General features: G+C 41.8%; 1 protein-coding gene across 1 annotated transcript in view; it reads right to left on the reverse strand.

Annotated features, from left to right (window-relative positions):
• Nucleotides 1-23,729, reverse strand: part of ror2 (receptor tyrosine kinase-like orphan receptor 2) — a 34,038-nt gene that overhangs the window by 5,760 nt on the left and 4,549 nt on the right. The window contains exons 3-5 of the mRNA XM_076164348.1: nt 10,766-10,837; nt 3,874-4,161; nt 3,264-3,294 (exon numbers count right to left, since the gene is read on the reverse strand). Of these exons, the coding sequence (XP_076020463.1) occupies nt 3,264-3,294; nt 3,874-4,161; nt 10,766-10,837 (391 nt within the window). The remainder of the gene's footprint in view (nt 1-3,263; nt 3,295-3,873; nt 4,162-10,765; nt 10,838-23,729) is intronic.

Below are 23,729 nucleotides of genomic sequence, written 5' to 3' on the forward strand. Positions count from 1 at the left end.
GATGGTTGTATGATTCTGTAATTGTAGCACCATCTTTGGGGTTTGGTCAGATTCTGTGCCAAAATTTAAATGTTTTGTTATATAGAAACCTGGTGAACTTGTAAGTGACAGATTGATGACGTCATGTTTACCTCAGAATGTGTTTATAGCTAAGCAGTGATGAGAGCTCAGCCCGGTGGTCCTCAGCACTATTATATGTCTCGGAGCAGAGCCGACTGGAAAACACTGTGACCTTTCTCTGCTCTACTGAGGTTTATTTAACTGGAAAAACACTGTCTCCCTCAACAAAGGGGAGCAGAGAGTAATGGCCTTACTTGTACTTTTAGCTCAGTACATAGTGAGACACAGTTCATAATGACACAGACTTACACAGTATGTTTACATGCACATTATGGTGTCCATTATACTCCAAATTAAGGGAATACAGAGCATATAAACACCATAATTAGACTGAAATCACCATAATCTGACGTTGGTGAACTCTGAGTTACAGATCCAGGCTGTGCATTTACAACCTCATGTCACCTCAGAGTATAATATCTGTCGGGTCATTACAGTTTTGAACTAAAAAGTTTAACCCTTCTGCTGGATTTAATCATGTTAAGTTATTAAATTAACATTTCTGAGACATGGAGTGTTACAGTAGCTTAAAACTACAGTGATGTAGTAGAAGAAGAAGAAAGGATACATTAATAGAACACCCAATAGCCCCAATCATCACATGCAGCAAGATGTCTTTTGGCACAAAAAGGTCTCCATAGTATGAAATACACTGGGGCCTTTTTACACCCTGAAAGAACCCCCCTCTCCCCCACACACACACACACACACACACACACACACACACACACACACACACACACACACACACACACACACACACACACACACACACACACACACACACACACACACACACACACACACACACACACACACACACCTCCATGTCCATCTCCATCAGTCGTGCGCACTTAAGTGTTACTTTGCTTTCCAGTGTCCCTTCAGACGTGGACACACACTAAGGCTAATGTGAATGGTAAACAGTCGGGATGTTTAACAGAAGGCGTCAGCCATCAATAACCACATATGATCCTTCCCAGAATAGGCTCTTTGTTTGTGAGAAGAGTGGTCTGTCTGTCGGCCCCTCGCTCGCTCTCTGTCTCGCACACAGAGGGGATTGGTAACTTTTAACTACTTAATAACCAATGACACCTTAAACACCTGCAAATATGAATGTTTATTATGTTAATATAATGGTGAATATTTTGAAATGAAACCCTTCACATGCAAGTATGGACATCATTTGGTTGTGTTTGTGCCTGTCCATGTATGAAGAAAGCTGGAAATACCAGTCAGCAGTTACTGAGATGGTGTGTGTGTGTGTGTGTGTGTGTGTGTGTGTGTGTGTGTGTGTGTGTGTGTGTGTGTGTGTGTGTGTGCGCACCAGCCCTCCGCAAAGAGACTGTGATTTATTTGTCAGAGGTTCTGTTATGTTAGGCATGTTTGCATGTTCAATCGCTCTGTATCTCTCTCTCTCTCTCTCTCTCTCTCTGTGTGAATGACTTGGAACACAGAGTCAAACTGAGAGCTTGTGTACTCAGTCGTATGGCGCTTAAGGGCCACTGGATTTATGATCATGGAGAACGGGGTGTGAGGAGGCGATGATTCTGCTCTGCTAGTTTGACTTGATCCTCCTTCCTTGCTAAGTGAAGGAAAATGAATAAATAACATTGCTATTCTTAGACCTTAATCAGTAGTGAGTGAGACTTAGAACTTGTGCCAAATGTTTTCCTGTGGATAGCGCCAGAGAAAGCTTAAGGGGTATAAGATGTTTTGACATCTTTGGAGCAGAAAGTTTTAGAAGGGAAGATTAGAGTGTGACAAATATCCATGGTTTTACTGTTTAAAAAAAATTGCTAAAAGAGAGGAATTCTAGGCATTTTATAATTAAAAGTCCCATATATTATTGCTACAATTTTGTGCACGACTTCAAACATTAAAATATGCAGTGTTGTCATTGGTCCGTATATATCAAACAAACTGTGCAGACGCATGAAAATGTTAAGCAAACCACATGTTGCTTCACGTTTGGGCTGCAAAAATAATCATTACAATACTAAACTAGAGCAAAGCACCCGCATCAGAGTGGAGGAGCGGCTCACTGTTTGAACAACTCCACATTTTCTGTCTGATATGAAATAATACACTGTATATAACTGTATATTAATCATGTATATTATTAACCATATATCATGCTTAACAAAAATCCTGATTTTCATTTAATTTTGATATTTGTTGTGTACATAATTCTGTCCAGATGATGGCATTAACAGAAAGGTCAGGGGTCATCAAAAAAGATTAAGATGCTTCCTGGTGTATTGTAACATTTTATGGAATTATTATTATTATTATTATGAAGAAGGGCATTAGAAGGCAGACCGTATTCCCTTATGGAGTTGTGTGTTCATGTTGCTGCAGTGGTGTCGCAGCATAGAGTCCTCTCACTTCCAGCATTGCCACAGTGCTTGAGTGGGTGAGTGTTGTGTAATGTCAGCGAGGAATTCACTACAACAACAAACTTCTAACTCTAAAACTAGTGTATTTTTGTTATGTTCATGGCTGAGCTTCAGTTTGCAGTGAACTAGCGGCACACTTGAGAGTGGAGAGAGGAAGGAGAGTATAACAACTCATTTCTTTGTTCTTTGTACTTCAAAAAGTACAACTAAAACGGCAAAAACAATCAAATAGTTTGGCTCATGAGTCTGCACCCACATCCTGCTGTAACAGAAGACATGAAAGCAGCCATGTTGTCAGCTGATGAGATAAGCCCCCCGAACGAGGCACTCAGAAACACCGAAGACATGAATCAGCATTCTTTCCACTTCAGAGAAGCTCCGTCCAAACCGCTAGATAGTGTCTGACTGCTGCTGGAAAAACCTATTCTGAGCCCCATGCTGGTGAGTCAAACCCACAGGAGGAATAGAGGAAAGGCGGCATGTCGGCTGCCCTCATGGCTTTGCTGAGATCAATCAATGATCCTCGGTCTTCACCATTACTGAAGCTGTTAGGGCGACGTGTCTTTGCATGTCCAGTCTGAGCCAGAACCTCACTTTATTCCCTGTCTGACACACACACACACACACACACACACACACACACACACACACACACACACACACACACACACACACACACACACACACACACACACACACACACACACACAGACACAAAGACACACAGACACACAGATCACTTACGTTTCGTCAGGGCCATGTGTGGGCATCTGTCCTGTGAATCACAAAACAAATGATGTCAGCACAAACACAATTCTTATTAGGGCTTATTGTGGGGGTCTTACATTTTTATACATGGACTATACTTATCCAAAATGCTTTACAAGAGACCTCACATTCACCCATCCATACACTGATGGCAGGGGCAAACCATACAAGGAGCTAAACTGCACATCTGGGGCAATTAGAGGTTCAGTGTCTTGCTCAACAACACTTCAACAGGATCTCTAGGAGCCTGGAATCGAACCAGGTACCTTTCAAGAGCCAATCCGTATGCAGCAGAAACAAGATCACTGATCCAATCTGTTTGAATGATGATGTGGGAAACAATTCACTTGGTAAAGGGAATTCAGCTGTGCTTCACTTTTCAAATGTCAGGGCATCTCATCAGACATTACCGGTTATGTACAATATGTACTACCAAACCCACACAGCATTTTTTGCACCATGTTATTTTCATGATAAACTACCTCTTGATACTTTAATCTTTTATCCAAACAAGCCTTTCTTCGATATGGATTTGTCCTTGTGTTTGTGCAGAAGTAGGCAAATTAAATCCCAGCATACACCTTACCTAGTTTCACATAAAGGACGCCTGTAGCAGAGATCTCTTTGAGCGAGTTGGAAGCTTCACACTGATAGTATCCTGTGTCTGTAGTGTCCAAGTCTTGGATGCGGAGCTTAGAGCCTGTCTCTGTTTTCCGGATGGAGATGCGTCCTTGCTCCTGGACCACCGGGGCGTCATTCTTCAGCCAACGGATGGACGGTCGCGGGTTTCCTGTAACTTTGCAGTGCAAGGTGGCTGTCTGGCCTTGGAAGTGGGTAATGTTGTTGACTGGCTCCTGGAACTCCAGGAAATAACCTTGAAGAGATGAAAAACAAAGGCTTACAGGGGGCGGTGGGGCTGTTTGTGACTGCTAACCAGCTGATCGTGTCTGATATGTCTGACAACTACAATGTGATGGTTCAGTCACTTTCACAGTCAATTTTGAGAGTTGGTTACACACTGGACACTTGGACCAGAGATTGTCTGACACTATAAAGGGGTTAAATGAGACGATGATGTAAATGGTCTGTAGTTAATTAGCGCCTTTATCCAAAGCACTGTACATTGATCTCACATACTCCAGACCTTGTACTCCAATGCAGGGGAAAACCATGCAAGGAGCCAACCTGCACATCAGGAACAGTCGGGGGTTCACATCAACAAGTTCCCCCGGAGGAGCTCGGAGTGGAACCAGGAACCTTCAACAACCCTGGACAACTGCTCTATCTTCCTGAGCCGTGCAGCCAGATGTGATGTGTAATAATAAAGCCTACACAGAGGGTTTTACAAGAAGAGAGCAGCCCCGGTTTAACCTAAAAAACCTCCGTGGGGACAAACAAACAACTGAACATGTGGTTAAACCATCCAGCAGCCAAGGGCGCCTGCAGCGTTCTACACACGCAACAGAGGAGGCCAGACCATAGACTACATGAAACAAAGCCAGTAATTAGGACTAACCTTACAACATCATGTATGTTGTATTTATCACTCAAAGGGTTGCAGTATGCATGCAGATGTTACGGGACTCACAGCTGGCTGATCTCTCGTAATGGAAACGTTCCGCCATCACAGATTTCAATGCAAAATCAACAAAATACAGGAAAAAATCTGTGGTTTTGACTGCAAAAGTAACACAAAACAATAGCAAAATCATGAGTGGACTGAACACAAACCCAGATGTCTTCTGGATAATTCTAACAACACAACAGGCTCATGTTGAAATCCACTTTTTACATCTTCAGAGGGTTACAGACTTTGGTTCCTCAGTGAATGTAGAAGTTTTGGACCTTAACACGTCCATAAATGAATTTTCAATAAAGAGAACAAACCTTACCTGCTCACCTGTTTAAGACACAAACCTGAGCAACCCCATTAAAATCAATGAAACTTGCGGACAGAAAACCAAATTAAATCCTGGGTCATATCTTGTTTTCTAGAGAACCAAAATCCTCTGAGCAGATGTTTCTTAGCACACTCGGCCCCCTGTGACAGCTCAATGATGCGTTGTTATTCAAGACATTGTTTCAGTGTGATTCAACCAGCAGCGGTCATGTAACAAAAAAAATTTACCCTGGCTGTCCCAATTCAGTCTGACTAACTCTTATTAATCTTTCTGGTTCTTGTCTTCCATTCTTTGTCTTATCGCTTTGCTCATTTTTGAAGGTATAAACACGACCAGACTGTCCAAAGCCTGCATACTCACTGTCATACACACATTTATCTCTGGGAGACCAACAACGCAGCCATGATATGCGGATTACGCAAAGCAGACATTCATGGTGAAATAAATATTTACTTTCTCTGGACCACAGATTTGGTCTGGTTTGGGAGATAATGAATGTTTAGTTTTATTGCTGCAGAACCCAAAGTAACTGCATGTTCTTTTCTTTATTGCTTCTGTTTTCATGCATTTATAAATAAGGGCTGCACATCATTTGAGGGTACAGTCAGGTGGGAAGTGGGTGTTTTGAGAATGATTTGTTTGAGTGTTCATCCTAATCTTTACACTGTGCCTGTTATCAGCTTCAGTCACAGTCAAGCTTGCCTGTGATGGTAGTAGAAGTAGGTGCTTCAAAATGGACAGAAACGGGTTTAAAGTCATTTGAAGAACACAAAAAATGAGCAGGAATATAACCAAAACTACACCTGCAAACACAACATTATCCAGAGTCCAGAATCCCCCTCTCCCTCTCTCTCTCTCTGCCAGCTCACTGCTTACCTACAGACGTGTTCAAAATGTTTTTAAATGATCTTTTCAATTGTACTGTATCTCTGTTTTAAAGAGATTTAGAAGTGATTTAAAAGTGTTTTAATATAATATGTAAAAGGCACACATAGGAAAATTATGTCCAGCAAGGTTGCACATCCTTTCTTTTAATCGAATAATTGTTAGAAAATGTTTAGAAACCAGAGCCCTCTTGGCTTAGGAACTATAAGAGGGTTGTTCCTCTCTGAAGACTTAATAACTCACACTAATGCTCCGTTGTTCATATATCTGCTTCTCTTACGTTCCACTCTCTTGCTCTACACTAATAACAACCACAGATGAATAAATGTTGGATAAATGGCCTGTGGTAATGGAAACACAAGGACAGAAAGAAGGAAAAACAATGCTTAGACAGGACAAAAGCTAAACCACTGGCAGGCCATTGGAGAGTGGGCAGTGTTCCATGCATATTCCAATTGGAAAATGACTACACAGCACTGTTTCCCCCTGCTTCTTCAGGCCTGAGAGGTGGTTGGCTGGTGCCCAATTGTTGATTTAAACAAATTAGCTTAAAAATCCTTGGAGTCAGACAGATAGGAGGCTCTTGTTGTCCTCATTGGAGGCTGAGGCAGAGGAACAACTCCACACCGTCTACTAAATCCTTCACCATCACATTTCTGCTTGTTTTTTTTTTTTTTACTATTTTCATGGCAGAGCCCAGCTGGTTTATACATCCATCTGTCAGTCAGTCTGTCCGTCTACCCATTCATCACATAATCACATACTTTGGACCAGAGTGAGTTTGGTATTTGGTACAGATGCTAAAAACTGTTAGTTCCAGATGTTAATTTTTACCATTTAACCATTAGCCCTCTCATGCAGAGTGCTCAATTCAGTCAACGCCTGTTCAAAAACTATTTTCTTGGATATGCTTGTGTTTCACTGGCGTTGCTGTGAGACTCTCAGTTCTATATTCAAATACTGCTTTAATGTAACCATGTGTCCATTAAACTGGACATCATGCATCACAAGTTCTATTTCAACTCCAAATCACCAAATACTGCAACTTTATTATAGTGGAAAGACTCATTCCATCATAACAGATTTTTAGAGCTATAAATCTGTTATTTTCTTTTATATTTATGGGATTTTTAGATGATTTGCAAATGAGGTCATGCATCTCTTTGATGACACACCACAGCTTCAGTCCACTCCTTCAGACATAACAGCAGCAGCACACACACACACACACACACACACACACACACACACACACACACACACACACACACACACACACACACACACACACACACACACACACACACACACACACACACACACACACACACACACACGGCGAGTGAAGTCAGATTTCACAGTGATTCTACTCGCAGACATGCAGCTGCATCCCTTTATGGTTCAAATTTGTAATTCCCATGGCCCAGATCATTCTCAGTTTAAAAGGTACAAATGTAATATCTGGGTTTTCCCATACGGGCCTATAAACGCTGATGTCGATGGTGCGAGAAGGTGGTGAGAAATTCTCTGTTCCAGATCCACGTCTGGAATGCACAGAGCTGCTGAAATGCTGCTGTGCTCAGGAAAACACACTCGGCTGCAGCTCTATTATCTTTAATTCAAGGAGCATGTAAAGCTATGACATGGATGAGGTTACACGTCTGTTCATCAACAGATTTGCTTCCTACTTATCGGAGTATAAATAAGCTGGTATCAATGATGCACAATGACGAGACATGGATCTACCAGGACTGCACACGATCCTTCTTTTGTTTAGGATTCCACTGCTAAGGACACCAACAAAAACATTTAGCCAACAAGCAGGTCAATTTCTGTCTCTGAAGAGTTGCGCTTCTTTGTTTTGCGTTCTAGTCTCCATTTCAAAAGGTGAAGTTGTGTGCAGGTGTGTATGTGCACAGCTTTATAAATCTCTTTTTTTCGTTGTGCACAGCATTTCTATCTTTCAGCACATGCAGTGTTTTAGTTGGTATTCTGTTGTTTTACAAATGAGGCCCCTGGTAACTATGCAGAGTACTGTATAAGGGAATAAAGCTGGAATGCTCGGGCAGAAAGACAATGATAAACACACACAGACACACACATAAACCATCCGTTGCCTGGCTCTTGGTATCATATGCATTTAGGGCAGCAGGCTCCAGAGTTTACGCAATGGAAAAACAGAAACCTGTGCCCGGCTTCCCACCATCACCACAGCAGCAGAGCCTCTCCATACGGCCTCACACAGACAGATGATGTCACCAAGCAGCTATTTCATTCTAATTTTTTCATGTAATCAATGAATCAAAGATGCACAGCACTTTTTGGAAGAAATGAAAAGGAAGAGAGATAAAACGTGTGTCTTTCTTGCAGTTGTACAACAAGAATCAGATTCTTAAAATGGAAACACAACACAAAACAATACTGATGTGCGACCAGTAGAGGGCATCGCAGGGGCCCAAGCGTTCTTAATCTGCGTGTCAATCCTGTTTTATACCTGCTAAATCAGACTACACAGACTTTATATCAGCTATTGACATGTTCTGTCCAGTGTTCCATTCATCAGCACAAGCAGCCGTCGAGACAGCAGGGGGCGCCACTTGGATAAATATTTTTCTTTAATTACTTTCGCACCGTTTGAGCCGCACTAAGTAGCAGAAGCTTTCAGGCAATGTGTCTCGTGAAATTCTGCCAGTCATGATTTCGGTTAGCTTCACTGCTTCCTGTCTCCATGATAATGTTTTCTGCTCTTTTTCTATCCATTCCATTCCGTTTTAAGGGAATTTTGACATATTGAATAAAATGTGTTGGCTAGAAATGGCAACTAAATATCAAATCAATATACACAAAAGTTGGTAAGCAGGCTTGAGATGGTTTCATAATATCTAAAATGCAGTTGCTGAATAAAAAGGTGACACAAACAGAGTGATGTCATCAGATAACCAGCTGTTTTCATGTTGGACAGTGGCTACAGCATGAAAGCAAAACAAACAGGCGTCGGGGGACTGAGTAAGAAATAAAAACCTTTCTGAATCCCATAAATGATATAAGTAACAGAACTAAGAACAACAATTCGGAGCAGTTTAAATGCCAGAAAACCACTTATCACATAGCTCAGTATTCAAAAACAGGACTAAAACTTATATGTCAGTCCTGCAAAAAAAAGAAAATTAATCAGAAAATCATCAAGAGAAACCAGCAAGAACAGAAACTCCTGATTTAACAATGCCTGTCTTGGAGAGCCCGTGTATACTGACTGACTGTTCTAGTAATAAATTGTATCACTGTAGTGGCTGTGATATTTATTTTTGATGCTTTACCTCTAAGTAACACCTCTAAACCCCTAAAGAGGCCTAACAACGCACCGCTTTACCCTCCAGGGCCAGGAGACAAATTGCATAATTAATCCCCACAGAATAAAATGTGGTTTTTGAGGCGAGTGTGCACTGAAGTGCAGGTCTGTTTGCTTCAACTGTATTTTGAATCCGGTCTAATCAATTCCTGATCTATTTTGGGTCAGACATGTGTGAAAAGGGATTTAGTGGAAAAACTCTGCAATGCATGTTGGTTGTAAAATATTGAATCAACATTTCAAATTTTCTCCTCCTCATCATAAATATAACAAACTCCAGCTAAGGCAGTGAAGGCAGCACGCTTGAATGCAGGGCTTTCATGAAGCCACGAGGAGATGCAGACATCAACAGTCCTGGTCACAAGCCAAACTACTTTGTGACTGGTAAGGACTCTAGTGGAGGCACAGCTGTCTCGGATATCAAGGCTGAAGTGCTTGATTGATTGGTCGAATCCCCGAGAGATAGAGGTAATGAAAAGCAGCTTTCTCTCCAAACCTGCTATCTGGAAAGTTTCCAAAACCTTCGTCCATCCGGACCCGCAAGTGACTGAGCAGGACAGTAAAGGTGATGATAGACTATGAAATCTGGTATATGAGACTCAGTTGCAGGACGGTGCTGCATCGATGAGGTCTGTTGTAGAAATTTCGATGGGCAAGATGTACACTATGTACAATATGCAAAAGAGGACATGGATGAGTTCAACAGCTAGGATGGAGCTCTTTAGACTGACTGGTGCTGCTTTAATGCCACAAAATCCCAACAATATGGCATCAATGGAAGAATCTCTGTGAACACCCTGATTTCATAAAGGAAGAACTCATTTTGGTCCTTGGTCTCAGAGACAAGATGGCCAACTCAAACGGCCAGCATGTTGCACCACTCCTTAGCCTTACCCTGGTATTAAACAGACCCTGCCACAACAGCCCGGAAGCTTCCGCTTAAATTATAGCATGATTGATGTTCACAGGCCAGGAGGCTGCGTCGAACACCCACTTTGCTGCATGCCAGCTAAGCTCACAGGCAGGCCTTAAAAGCCTGAAGGTCATATACAATCTGATGTGAGCAGAGCTATTAACAAGCCATTTTCTAATCACTAATGACCCTGAGAATACAAGACACACAGGCCAACATGCTGTCAACACTCCTCCAGGATTTAAGTGAGATATAGTAGTTTGAAAACAACAATACAATTGAATAAATCATGTAATCGTTATTCATGATATAAAAATGAATAACTGTTTAATAAAGGCAACACTGGGTGAGAAAGGGCCAGAAAAACAAAGCATACTTCCATGTCTAGACTGGTAAAGGGTCAGAGCCCAAATGGAAAGAGTGACCTTACCTTCAGCTGTAGGTGCAGCTCCACTCTGAGCTTCAGCCAGACCATCTGCATCCACTGACAGACCCCCATAAGCTGCAGAGACCAGAGAGAGAGAGAGAGAGAACAAACACATGGTGAGAGGAAACCTTAAGAGATGTTTATGGGTTCACCCTATGGGGAACCCTGTTCAACTGGAAATAGGGTGTAAAAATAAAATTTGAAGAATTGGAGTCTCCCCGATCTTGATTGTTGAACACATCGGATTTACCTCATGGAGTGTGTTCAGAGCAGGGAGGGATGTAAAACCTGCAGAGCTGGGGACACCAGGGCCAGATCTGCGAACTACAGGCAGGTTCAAGGGGTCACCCCAAAACACATGGATCAGTCCAGATGGACCGGCCCAGCCTGACACTAGGTGGGCTTAAGGAAACACGCTGGCAATGATGCAACAACTGAACATTTAAGACACGTTTTAAGTTGGGTTTCATGATGTAAACTTAATCCCTGACAATAAAACAATGGAATAATAAGTATTTTGCATTCTTGTTATCCAGACATGTTATTCAGAGAGCAAGGTCACGTGTTAATGCAATGATTGGATGTTGATCAGATCACTATCCACTCTGTCTGGCCACATACCTATGCTTAAACACTCCCTACCACTAGGAGAGAGACAGAGACGAGAGCAAAGTACATAATACACACATTTTTCACGAGGTATTTGTACAATGACGGATACTCTGATTCTGATTGGTGGTCTGAGTCTATCTAAGCTAATCAGGACCAGGTCCATGAAAATCTAGGGCTACAATCATGCCGTGCCTGGACTGCGATTGGCTCTTGTCTTCCCTGTAACAGAGACCATGTGCTTAACAGATGTGGGGGGTGGAGGGAGGAAATTGTTGATGGTGAGGACTCCAGAGAAGAAAACCACACAACGCTCCTTTCAGGAGGCACACTTCCCTCAGCAACTGCAGTTTAAGAGACAAGACTCCTTCAGAGCAACGATGAGGACATTCAGGGTTGTTTTCCCTCAACCAATCAACGAACATTAAGATTCAACTCTAGCAGACAGACATCCAGTTTTGTTTTGTTTAATTCACTGACTTCCTCTACTGTTGGAACGACACATTTAGGTCACTGCTGTGCTTCATCCAACAAGAGCATTTGTGACTGTGCCATTCCATCCAGCATGCCCAGTGACACACAGCCATTGTGAGGTTGTTTGATTCGATAAAGTCGAGTACGAAGCCTCTAAATAATGTTTGCACGTGATGAACTGTGCATTTCCAGTACAAATACTTTAAATGTAGTTATATTATGTGACTTCCTCTCAGTCATGTCATGGTCTCTCCCTCAGTCTGTCTGTGTGTCCTTCTGTCTGTGCCAGAGGTGTGTGACTTTCTCTCCAAACTGTTCCTACATGCACTGATGGAGGAGGCGCAACTGATCGCATATCAAACTTGATTGCAATAGTCAAGTTGAAACAAAACATAGTTTTCTGCCTTTGTGATGCAGAACAAAAAGAGGAAATCCCATTATGAATCTAAACTTCTCAGCATTTGTACAGAGACAGGTTTTTGAGTGCTAACAGACAAATGTTAACAATTCTGAGCAGGAACGGAGGATATGTGTGTTAAAATGAAACTACACAGACATCTCCAAGCCAGTAAAACCTCCAAGAGGAACATTAAAACATGTCTTATTTCCCGGTGGTGCAAGACCTGGCTGCACTCCCCCGTCCATTCTGAGACCCTTCTGACTAACATGCAGTCAGATTAGACCTCACTAGCTGCTCTGCACTCTGTTAAGTTTTATTGGTCATGTCAACACAATTGCAATCATCCATGCGAGCGTTTCAGGAAGTATTTGGTCGGCGAGGAGAGAGATGGGTGTGGAAAATCAAATGTGCAATTCGCATCAATGAGATTTCATCAGGACTCTCCAGCCAGCCGTCACTGCTCCAAGTCAGAGGACACGAGAGGCGAATAACATAATGAAGAGGAGAAGCAGGTTTAGAATGGATTTGGAGCTATTTTCGACCTGTGAATAGATTTTGAATTATACTTGTTACACTTTGGAGGATAGAGTTACCAAGCATGTCAGTGGATATTCCTACCTTAGAACAGATGGCTAAGAGATTTCCAGAGCTCTGGTATAAGCACAGATTGAAGAAATCTTTAGGAAGTTAAGGGGTTAATGATCGTGATCTCTGCGAGGAGAGCCGCACAACTTTGGTTCGTGTACAAGACGAGTAAACAAACAGCAGGAACTCCAGGTCGAAATGATTATAACATGCACTCTTCCTCTGCCTGGGCTTTCATTTTAAATGTTTTGAGGTAGACTGGGGATTTAACAGCACAAAGATAAAACACACTGGTGTGTCGATGTTGTCTCCAACCAAGAAAACATCATTTAGAAGTGTAAATCAAAGTGTAATCACTAGTTAAAATTAATTAAATACATTATAAGCATTGCATTCTCTTCTTCACTGGTTTGATGAGGCTGCTATCTTCTTATAAGAGTGTATATGAACCTGACGTTTAGTTTTCTCTCCCTCCTCAATCAAAAACACGTTGCAAGAACATAAACAAAGAGACAGCATGTGGCCAAATGTAGATGGACACAATGTGTGTGCATAGAAAATAATAATAATATACACCACATGGAACGAAACTGCAATTATTGATAACAAATAGAGATAAAGGTGAAGAAATGCCCCTTCAGGAAAAGAGAGAAGGGAAATTGTGTGTATTGAGAAAGCTTAATGAAAAGCAGATCAGCAGTGTTTCAGCCTTTAATGCCTGTAGTTTCCTATGACAAACTCTTTCAATTCAGACCAGAAGCCTGGAATCCATGCTGTTATGTGGGTATTAGATGAAATTGGAGAGGATCGGTGAATCCAGTATTCTGTTACCTCAGAACAGATCATACATATTGTACTCAGCATTAGATAAAGTAGATTATTACCTTTAACCTAGTTATAGAAACCTCTTATTATTACTGTACTGTTTTCTCATTGTAAACAGAAAGAAACCAAAGAAAGTCAAAACTCTTAATGATGGGTGCATCAGGCAGTGACTGTGATTGATTATATGTGGAACATGAGGGTTAGGGGCTACGAGATGCTTTTCCATCCAGGGCAGAAAAAGACTGCAGGCTGTTGCATTCCAGCAGCCTGCAGCCTGCAGCCATGAAAGGGCCCTTTGAGAGCAGAGAGGGCAGGCCGAGGCTCCATCTACTGGGGCTGTGACTGTGGGCCTTCTGGCACACCTCAACACTTTCCTTCCCTCTCCTGTATAAACTGGGTGCATGCTTGTATGAGTGTGTGTGTGTGTGTGTGTGTGTGTGTGTGTGTGTGTGTGTGTGTGTGTGTGTGTGTGTGTGTGTGTGTGTGTGTGTGTGTGTGTGTGTGTGTGTGTGTGTGTGTGTGTGTGTGTGTGTGTGTGTGTGCATCGCCTCTTCCCTCCCGCTCGTCTAACTTTTGTCTTCGTTCCTCCCCCGTCCTCCACCTTTCCCTGCTGAGGTGGCCCACATCCACATCCACACTTCTGCTGTTCCTTCACGTCCAAACTATCACTGAGAATGTTTAAGGCCAGAGTTGATTTTAACAGTTGGGGAGAGAGCAGCGAGGAGTTTTAGTTATACAAACACGTCTAACAGGCAGACGTGAGCATGTTGGCTGAATTACGCCTCAATGGATGGAGCCAATTAACCACAAGGAGGAAACCATGACTGAAATTTTAAGTGTAGGTTTTCTTCTCTCCAATAATGTGAGCGGTTAATGGTGTCTGTTAAAAGCTGCAGTCTGTTTCTTCCTTCTTCTTTCTTACGGAATTCAGTCTGAAAAAAGTCCTCAAATGATCGTCTTCTAAAGATCAATAAACAAGAATTGCTTTATCACTGATGCATTCTTTGGCCATGTATGATGTAATGTCATACGGTGACAGTGTGAAATGACAATTCTTGGTTTCAGTTTTTTTACAGTTAAGACTTTTTTTCCAGTGTGGAGAAAAAGAAAAGTCCTTGGATGAAAGTAAACGCGGAATTCTGACTTTACCCTCAGAACTCTCTCAGATCTCTTTTTTCGACGTGGCCCTTATCCTCCTCCTCTACAGATGAAAGTATAACCGACAGAGCATCAAAGGCATTCATGCTTGATCTGTTCTCCATTTAAGTATTCTCCCAAATGACGGGTGACAGTAGAGAGAAAGAATCCTGTCAAACTGATAGTTGTCAGGATCCCAAATCACAATTTTAACATACCAACTTCTTCCAGCATAGAGCAGGCTTCAGCTGCAGCCGAGGAAACCCAGTAGAACCAAAGAAACCATATCTACATGACACAACCAATCCTAGGTAGAGTAAACAGATTTACCATACATGTCTTATGGGTTGTCTCATGTCAATGCTACCTGATACTGCCGATTCCAAGTCTGAAAACAGCACTGTACTGCTTCCTTTCTAATACACCACTCATCTTGGAAAGTGAGGAGGCCCTGAATAAATCCCCCGACAGAAAGCTGAGAGGCTGAGAGACAGAGGAGGCCCACACAGTGAAAGAGGAGGCCCACACAGTGCTCTGGATTGGATATCTCGAAGGGAGAGGTTGACCAGAACTTGACTTATTTAGACTGGGGAGATAATGGGTGCACCTCCAGCTACACTGCACTGAAGCAACGTGCACAGACTCTGAACTGGACCAGGTCAACTGCCGGATTTACTGATAGAATGCAGTTGCTTGTGCCGGTGCTTTTAAAAGGTCATGACTCTTCAAAGTAGAGACACTTAAAGATGCAAAAAGGGAGTCACGACACATAGGAGGTGCTTTTATCACAAGAACCATAGAACCGTTGTGATGCTCCTGACATTTAGTAATGTCAGGAGCCGTGCCACTCTGGCTTACAGTTCTCACTATTAAACATGGATGGCAACAAACTTAGGATACACACCAGCGTAAATAAACATGAAAGACAACAAACATTACCACATATGATCTCTATTATACAAGAAATAACTATTTTTACACACTTAGTCCATTCTGTAAACCCTTGCAATGTGAAGGCGAGGAGTAAAAAGGGCCTTGCTGCTTATAAGGAGGATGAGGAGGCAGGAGGCAGCCATGATGAGAGGACAGGTAGAGATTTAACAATGTTTTGAATGTCTCCTTATCATTTGTTAGTGTTAAAATTATGCATTGTTGTTTCTTTGTCCTCCCTCATTGAAGGGGAGATACACGTGTGTGTACTCACTCTGGGCCTGGTGGGGACGTTCCCAGGTTAGGACACTGGAGGCATGTCGCAATTCTTACTTTATTACAGGGCGTGAGTACAGGTGGAGTTTCCTTTTATTCATCTACTTACTATTTGAATAAACATAAGTTCTACAGAGGAAAGTCAGCTACTACTTTGCTTCTGTTTATCTACAATTATTTACCTTTTTATGATTGTAATGGATTAAGACAGAGGGCTTCTGATACTTCGCCTACCTGTAGTTGGTGCAAATATCACAACTTGCTGTGAGGGGTCAGTGGGCGGAGCGCAACCAACCATGTGATATTTAGACCAATTACAACCAGGTGCAGGTATACAAAATAGAAAAGATGTCAATTTCTTCTTACCCTGGACAGAAAAAACACCAAAATAGCTTAAATCAGTGTCTTTTGGGCTTTGTGAGTTGTCTTTTTGCTCTGAAAGTTTACATCTTAAGACACCAGAGTCTTTTGTCAGGGTTTAGTTAGTACAAATTGATGGAAACAAAAATGGAATCCATTGTGACCGAATTCAAGCTGACCAAAGCTATTTTGGTCTACAGTGGTAGTGGTTTAAGACGCAGTGCGTTCCTGCTGGAATAACACTTGCATCTGTCAACTTTCCCTCCTTTCTGTGTTAGAGTCAGTTTGTAACTACATGACAGTGTACACAGTGTGGATTAAATAAACTTTCCACTCCATGTAAGTTCAGTTATCCACAAGGACAAACTGTCGGCCAGCCTGGGATCAAAGCAAAGACCGCTGCTTACAGCCCGACTTCAGCTTTCACGGCACTAATCACCTCACACTGCGCTCGTCAGCTCTCACAGACCAACATTACAACATGCACTGGATTCCCACAGAGAAAGATCCATCCGGAATGAACATCAAAGCATTGTCAAACATTCCTAAACTAACACACAGTGAAGCTGAAATGATAGATTGATCGCCTGTCACAGAGCACTTTTCCTCCGATAAATACAATCTCACACACTTTCACCCTGTAAGCTTTGTCGTATCTTTCCTAAGGTCTCTGCAGTGAATCACAAATGGCAGTGTTCTCACTCTCTTCATCACAATGCACCCCATCAAGTTGAGATTCATCCTGCATTAGATATCAGGGACTGTGTGGGGAGCACCAGGGCCTAGAAGATGACAATATGTAATATACAGAGAACAGATCGTTGGATTTGTGGACAAGATTCTGTCCACTACTGCAACTGTTCTGAAGTATAATCTGACCAACAGCAACCACTCTTCCAGCTGTGAGTCAGACTCCATGACATGATGTCTATGGTAAACGTGATCTTCCTAATTCAGACAACATCAGAAGTACCTCAGCCTCTGACTATGCTATCCTACATTTCAATATTAAGTGGAGGTGTGATTGTTTTGGACCTTAATATCCATATTAAAACCATGTGATTCATCATTTAACCAACCCCGTGGCTTTAACAGTGATACTGATTCATTTTTCCTGCATACAAACACAAACTCTTACTTCAACTGTGAAACGTAAGACTGCAATAATGTTGGATTTTTACAAACACATACTAAAATGCCTACTTCCCATACGACTCAATGTTGAGTTCCGCACGGAGGGTCGACTGTTTTGAAGTGTTTCTCCCAAACACTAACCATGTCCAGATGGCTCTACTTTTGTCAAACAGCCCTGTCACTCTTATGATGGAGACATAAACAGGCATGTAAAACACATTAACAGTCTTCCTAACATAATGACTGTATGGTGGCAGTTTTGTGGATTGTCAGATAGTATCACATTGCTTACAATGGAATTTCTCCTGAACTGGCTCTGATGCTATCTTCCCACCCTGCTCGCCCTCATCACCCAGGCAACTCGCACAGGGTAACTCCATCCCCTTGACTGGAGTTAAAACAACAATGCCCATCTCATAAAAAGGAAGCACTTCCCTTTAAATATTTGACCATTTGGAGACTCAAAGACAAGACAATAAACCAGGCTGTGGCTCTGATGTGTTTGCTTTTTAGTGTCTCTCTGATAAGCCGGTGCTTATGAGGCTCAGTCTGTGGAAAATTGTGCACAGTCAACTATGAAAAAAAAGCTTTTAGATGCTTGTAAAACAGTGTGTCAGTGTTGGTTGTTTGTCTTGTTCCTTACCCGCGCTCAATCATTCTTTCCAGTCTGCGGGAACTCGTGGAATTCAGTGCAGATCAACGCAGCGCTGCGCAATATTTAAGCACTCATTTAGTCGTCATTTAGCCGCCCAAGCAGCTCAGCTCAGCGCCCATTTTCTTTTAAACTCTTTCTCTTTGGCCTTCTTTGACCACACTATGATTAACAAAGCATCTGTGAAGAGAAGGAGACACGGCCGCTCGCTGTGAGTGTGCAGAGTTCTGCTGTGGACATATTTGCACAGAGCCGTGGCAGATCACTTCACCGCTTTCTGACATGTTTCTGGATGTGCCGATCGGCCGTCTCATGGAACAGATCAGTACAAATCAATTTCATCTTTGGTACATTTTGTCTATTTCTTTTCTGTGTTGTGCTTTCTGGTGAAACATAAATGGCACAACAATCATTCAGAATTTCAGATCGGCAGATGTGGTTTTATCAGATAAGATCAAAGATGGAGGAATTCAAATCAAAAGGGAGTTGGCGGAGCAAACAGTACAAACACAAAATCTATCCCCCGGTCACTAAGAGCTGACTCATCTAGACCATAAATCAGTTGAATTCCACCACTAATGAACTCATCTTCTGTTGTGAAAGTCACAGAGACATGAGTGTGAGTGTCTGTTCTTCTCTCAGCGTTAGCTTTCTGCGAACACATCAGAACATCTGGTTACTTCATCAAATCTCACTTTTGCTGAGGTTGAAAATGAGCAAATGCTTCTATTCATGAGTGAATTGTCTTAGAGAGTGGAGAGGGGCGGAGCCTAATACGCAAAACTAACCTGAGATAGTTTCCTCCTGGCTGATTTAAGTAAACATGGGGAATAACACCTCATGATCCAGGCACACTTACTTCTGATTTGATGTTAAATTGATTTAGAAGGTCAAGATGAAATGCCTAATCTAAGTTCTTTTATAATATAATGTAAAAATGCAATGGGCCTTTAATTACCTGACAACATAAACTGATGGGAGTTTGTGAAATATGTCAATACACAAAAAGGTGTTGTAATTATGCCTTTAGAAGTTAAGAGTGCCGAAGTTACTCAGACATGCTGTCATTTAGCCACGTATCAACACAAGAAACTCAATCATTAAAACAGCAGACGTGAAAAATGGATGTTTTGGAGTTTTAGGTGAAAAAAGCACCTGTAAAATATCTAGTAAAACACAAGACACCATCCTGAGACAAAGTAAAAGGCTAATAAGAAGCAGATTTCACTTCACAGCCCAGAGCTCCAAACACGGTACGCTCATGATGAAACTCTCGTTCATCTGGAACAAATAACACATTCTCTGCGTAGAGCGATCACAACAAAGCATTTGAATTCAAGTCAAATGGAATTAATTCAATCAAATGAAAATATTCTTGATTAATAACATGCAGGGAAATAAAGAGACACATGAAGTTTAACCGGCTGCACAACCAGAAGTGGAAAGTGAAGGAGTGACTGTGCACATTTCCTGCAGAGATGTTGAGCTTCTTACTCCTTTGCTCTTTCATTAGGAGTTATTTTGTTCAATTTTACAAGACAAAATATCATTAATGATTCTTTTCCTTCTTTTTCTTGTTCCCTTAATTTGCTTCCTCTGTAGTTCTCTCTCCGTCTTTCCTTCTTTTCCATATCTGTTCCTTGATTCTTTCCTTCCTTCCTTCCTTTTCTGCCCTCTTTCCTTCTTGACTAACACAGAAAATCAATTCAACAATTTCCTTCACTTCAAAGCATTTTACATTTTGATTTAATTTTAAATCTTTTTTGCCATCATTTTTTTTCAATCATTACATAAATAGAGTTCACCCTGACCTTTCACCTCTGTGTGTGTGCGTGTAGTTAAGGGACGACACAATTTATGTTATGCAGGTCAAGCGCTGATCTGAACAATCTTCTTAACCAAACATCTAATAAAACACCCGGACAAAGAGACACCCAGCACACCGAGGGGAGTGTGTTTTATTACATCTGTGTTTTGTCTCGTGTGAACTAAAGCTGTCGTTTCCTATCTGAAAATCCAGCCAGCCTAATCCACAAAGGCGCTGTCCTACATCCTCCCATTTCCAGAGCCTAAAAAATCCCTTAGTGGGAAGTCAATACACAGAAAGTTAATGTGATTCAGGCAAGAGCTCTAAGTGAGAACATTACCACTTCCACCGCAAGCTGCACCTACAATCACATCAACACCAACCACCAGTGTGAACCCACCAGTGTGAACCTAATCTACACATCTCTGTCATCACAACACAACCTTAACCCCAGTGGCCATAGGCTGTTATAAACGTGTCAAACCTATACCTAAAGACCAAAATTCTAATCTTAACCAGGATATACTTTACCCGGAACTACCCTATGTTTAAAAAAACAAACAACCATCCACTCTATCATGAAGATCATGGAAATGACGATCGACTCACAAGACCAAACATCCTGGATCAGCACAGAGCCTGTTTTTGTAGTGTGAAAAAAATATCAAAAACATTCATAATCAGAATCTGGAATCTGGAAAGGACAAAAAAAATTTAACAATTAAAACAAACTATAAAAAGAAGACATTAAACAGCCGTGTGGTTGGTCAGGTTGGTCAGAGGAATTGCCTTCAAAAGGTTAAGATAGCTGACAGTAATCCTGCAAAGGCCAAAGTTAATGACGCTACCAGAAACTGTGGCAGAATGTGAGGTATCAGAATGTGAATGTGAAGAATGTGCCGCGGAACCTCCTTCAATTTCCCATTGCACCCCAAATAATCCTGCCGATGTAATCCTGGACCCCTAATCTCCTGAAACTGAATCCATTAAGGTATGAAATTCCTTGCTATAAACTTTGGTGTTTGTGCAGTTAAACTTGAATCGATACATCAAAACCCAGGACTACGATCGCCAAGTAAACAGGAAACTGCACCAAAGTGGCCCGGCTAATGTGCTTGTCTATGAAGCAACTCAAACTGAGCTCGTGCATGGGAACATCCTGCATCACTGTAATTAGTCCCAGATCACGACTCTAATTAGTACCAGACGCAGGCAGACCAGCATACATGGACGTTCTTCCTGACTGTCATTCGAGTGCCCGCCTCATCACAGCTCACATAACATGCTTACAGGCTGTTTTCACTGTGGCACACTTATGAAAGAGCTCTTACATTTTGTTATTTCCAACTGCCATCTAAATCACAGTGAAGGTTAGAATGTCAGCTGAGGAACGAGGAGAACAAGAGAAGAAACTAAAACCATGGGGCTTTCTCAAGCTATGAAATGAGGATAACAGAAAACTATTTGAAATGAAATGTTTTTCTTGAGAGATATGACCTGAAATGGATAAGAGGACAGTCAAAATACATCCCCACGAAAGAGTGAGCAGCTTTTCTTTCCACTTGAGATGCCTACATCTACCTGCACTTCAGTTCAGCGCCACGCACCACATGATCAGAGGCCATAGCAACAAACAGACCCAATTAGACTGAAACCAACCTGCCTCAGGTCTTGGCCAAGTGGACTCTTAAGACCTCTAGCCCATGAACCAACTCCTATTCCACAGCCTACATGTTTTGAGGGTGGGAGACACACACAGAAAGGACCATTGTCTGAATGGCGCTTCTTCCAACCTTCTTACAGTGAGGAGAGTGTGTTACCCAATGCTGCACAATGCCATGGAAACATTTCTGGAATTTAGTAAAATTCTGATTTGACTTCTTTCACATGGGTACCTCGGAATCAATCATGCCAATAAGCAGTTTCCTTTTGTCAACAAAATAGAAGTTGTTTTTACCTTGCAAGTCAATAGTAAAACAGTGATTTCCACCAAGTAGATTGAGAAAATGTTTTTCCAATTTTAGTTTCTGAATCAAGAATCCAATAACCAGACCGTCATCACTCACTTTCATGGTGTATTTCATAAACAGCACCTGGAGAAGAGAACAAACCATACAACCTGGGGCCTTATGGGGCTCTGCTTACTGTCATGGCGTTGCTCGGCGTATATCAACACAATATCACCCTGTAGCCTTCCTCTGGCTGTTTCACACCCTTTGAATGCTTGTCACCAGCCAGCAATTACCTTCAGCTTAGAACAAAGCCACTACTGTTGCTCTCGGGACGCTGGCAGCGCTGATTGCCAGCAGCACTGATGGAATTGGCTTTGCTATGATGAGCTTTCATTACAATAAATGGGCTGAAATGTGTAGATTCATCATCCATTGCTCACTATATTCACCACTGCGCCCAAAAAGCCCAACATTTCCCCCCTGCATGCTCTTATTAACTGTGATGCATTTCAACACAAAATTTTGTGTGTGGATATACTTTCTTTCAATATTTGCTGCCATACAAATAAGTTGAACTTCTACTTTATTAAATTACTATATGATTCACTAAAAGAAAACTCAAGTCATTTAGTCAATTATCATTATTAGAGCTCAATAAACCCTCGAAAACAAGTTAAGCTTAAGCAGGTGCCACCACAAGGCTTCATTTACATCAGTGTACATTTTATACAAAAGGATGAATCAGAGTCATCTCATGACCCAAATACTTTAAAAGCCAAACATTAGCAGTTTATTACTTTGATAGTTTCATTAGTTTTCTAGCTTTACAAGTAAACTCCGTGTCTTGTCTTGAACCTACCATGGGCCTAAATTAGTCCAAAGGGCCGTGTCTGACCACCTCACGGGCCACATGATGCCCAGGTCTGGAATAGGTATTTAGTGAGTCAGACTGAAAGGAGCCAATAGGCCTCAGAAGAGTCCCATCAATCAAAACACATGAGGGATGGTTACTGTCCTAGGAATCAAAAACAACTTTAGCTTCAACAACACTTATTGCTTTAAATGAGTTGTGACAAATTACATTTAACAGGATTCTGCAGCTTTTCAAGGATTGGAACCAAGCACACTTCCAGGCCACCACAGCAGCAGCAGCCATCTTGTCATCCTTCCACTACTGTTGAATACAACAAGTCTGTAACCATAGAATTAAACTTTTCACAATATATATCTTTACACCTGCAAATCACAAAAGCCTTGAATCCTTGATAGGAATCCTTAAAGAACACAACATTAAATTCAGGTTCAACACCCCCAGCTGTACCCTGCATGGCAGCATGATAAAGTAACACTTTCATACTTTAGCACAGCATTACAAGGTTCTCGTCACTGCGGAACATGAGGGAAAACTCCAGGCCGTAAAGACTTCCCTCACATTTTAATGCACTGACCTCTGGCTAACTCCTCAGGCTTGTCCAGTGCTCTGCATTGCTTCCCTTCACAGTTACAGACGGGGGAAGGGGAGGCAAGAAAATTGGGTGTAATATAAGAAATGGCGGGGGCAATAAAACTGGGAGAACCTGTAGTCTGTCTGGCATCAGGCAGAATTCCACAGCAAAGAAACACTGAATTGTTTGAACAATGTACTATAAGTAAAAAAAACAGTCAATTGACTTTTTAAAAAATGTATTAATGTACCAACATTGGGACATTAGTATCTCTCCAGTCCCCTGAATTTCAAACCTCAGCTTCAGTGAAAGAAAAATCCAATGTTTGCCTTTTTATGTGGCATGTGTTGGAAATTACAGGAGATTTTACTAATGTCATAT

The sequence above is a fragment of the Genypterus blacodes genome, unplaced genomic scaffold (assembly GCF_046128005.1).
Source record: "Genypterus blacodes isolate CSIRO-AG114 ecotype Tasmania unplaced genomic scaffold, CSIRO-AGI_Gbla_v1 ptg000133l_1, whole genome shotgun sequence".
NCBI classification, from domain to species: Eukaryota; Metazoa; Chordata; class Actinopteri; order Ophidiiformes; family Ophidiidae; genus Genypterus; species Genypterus blacodes.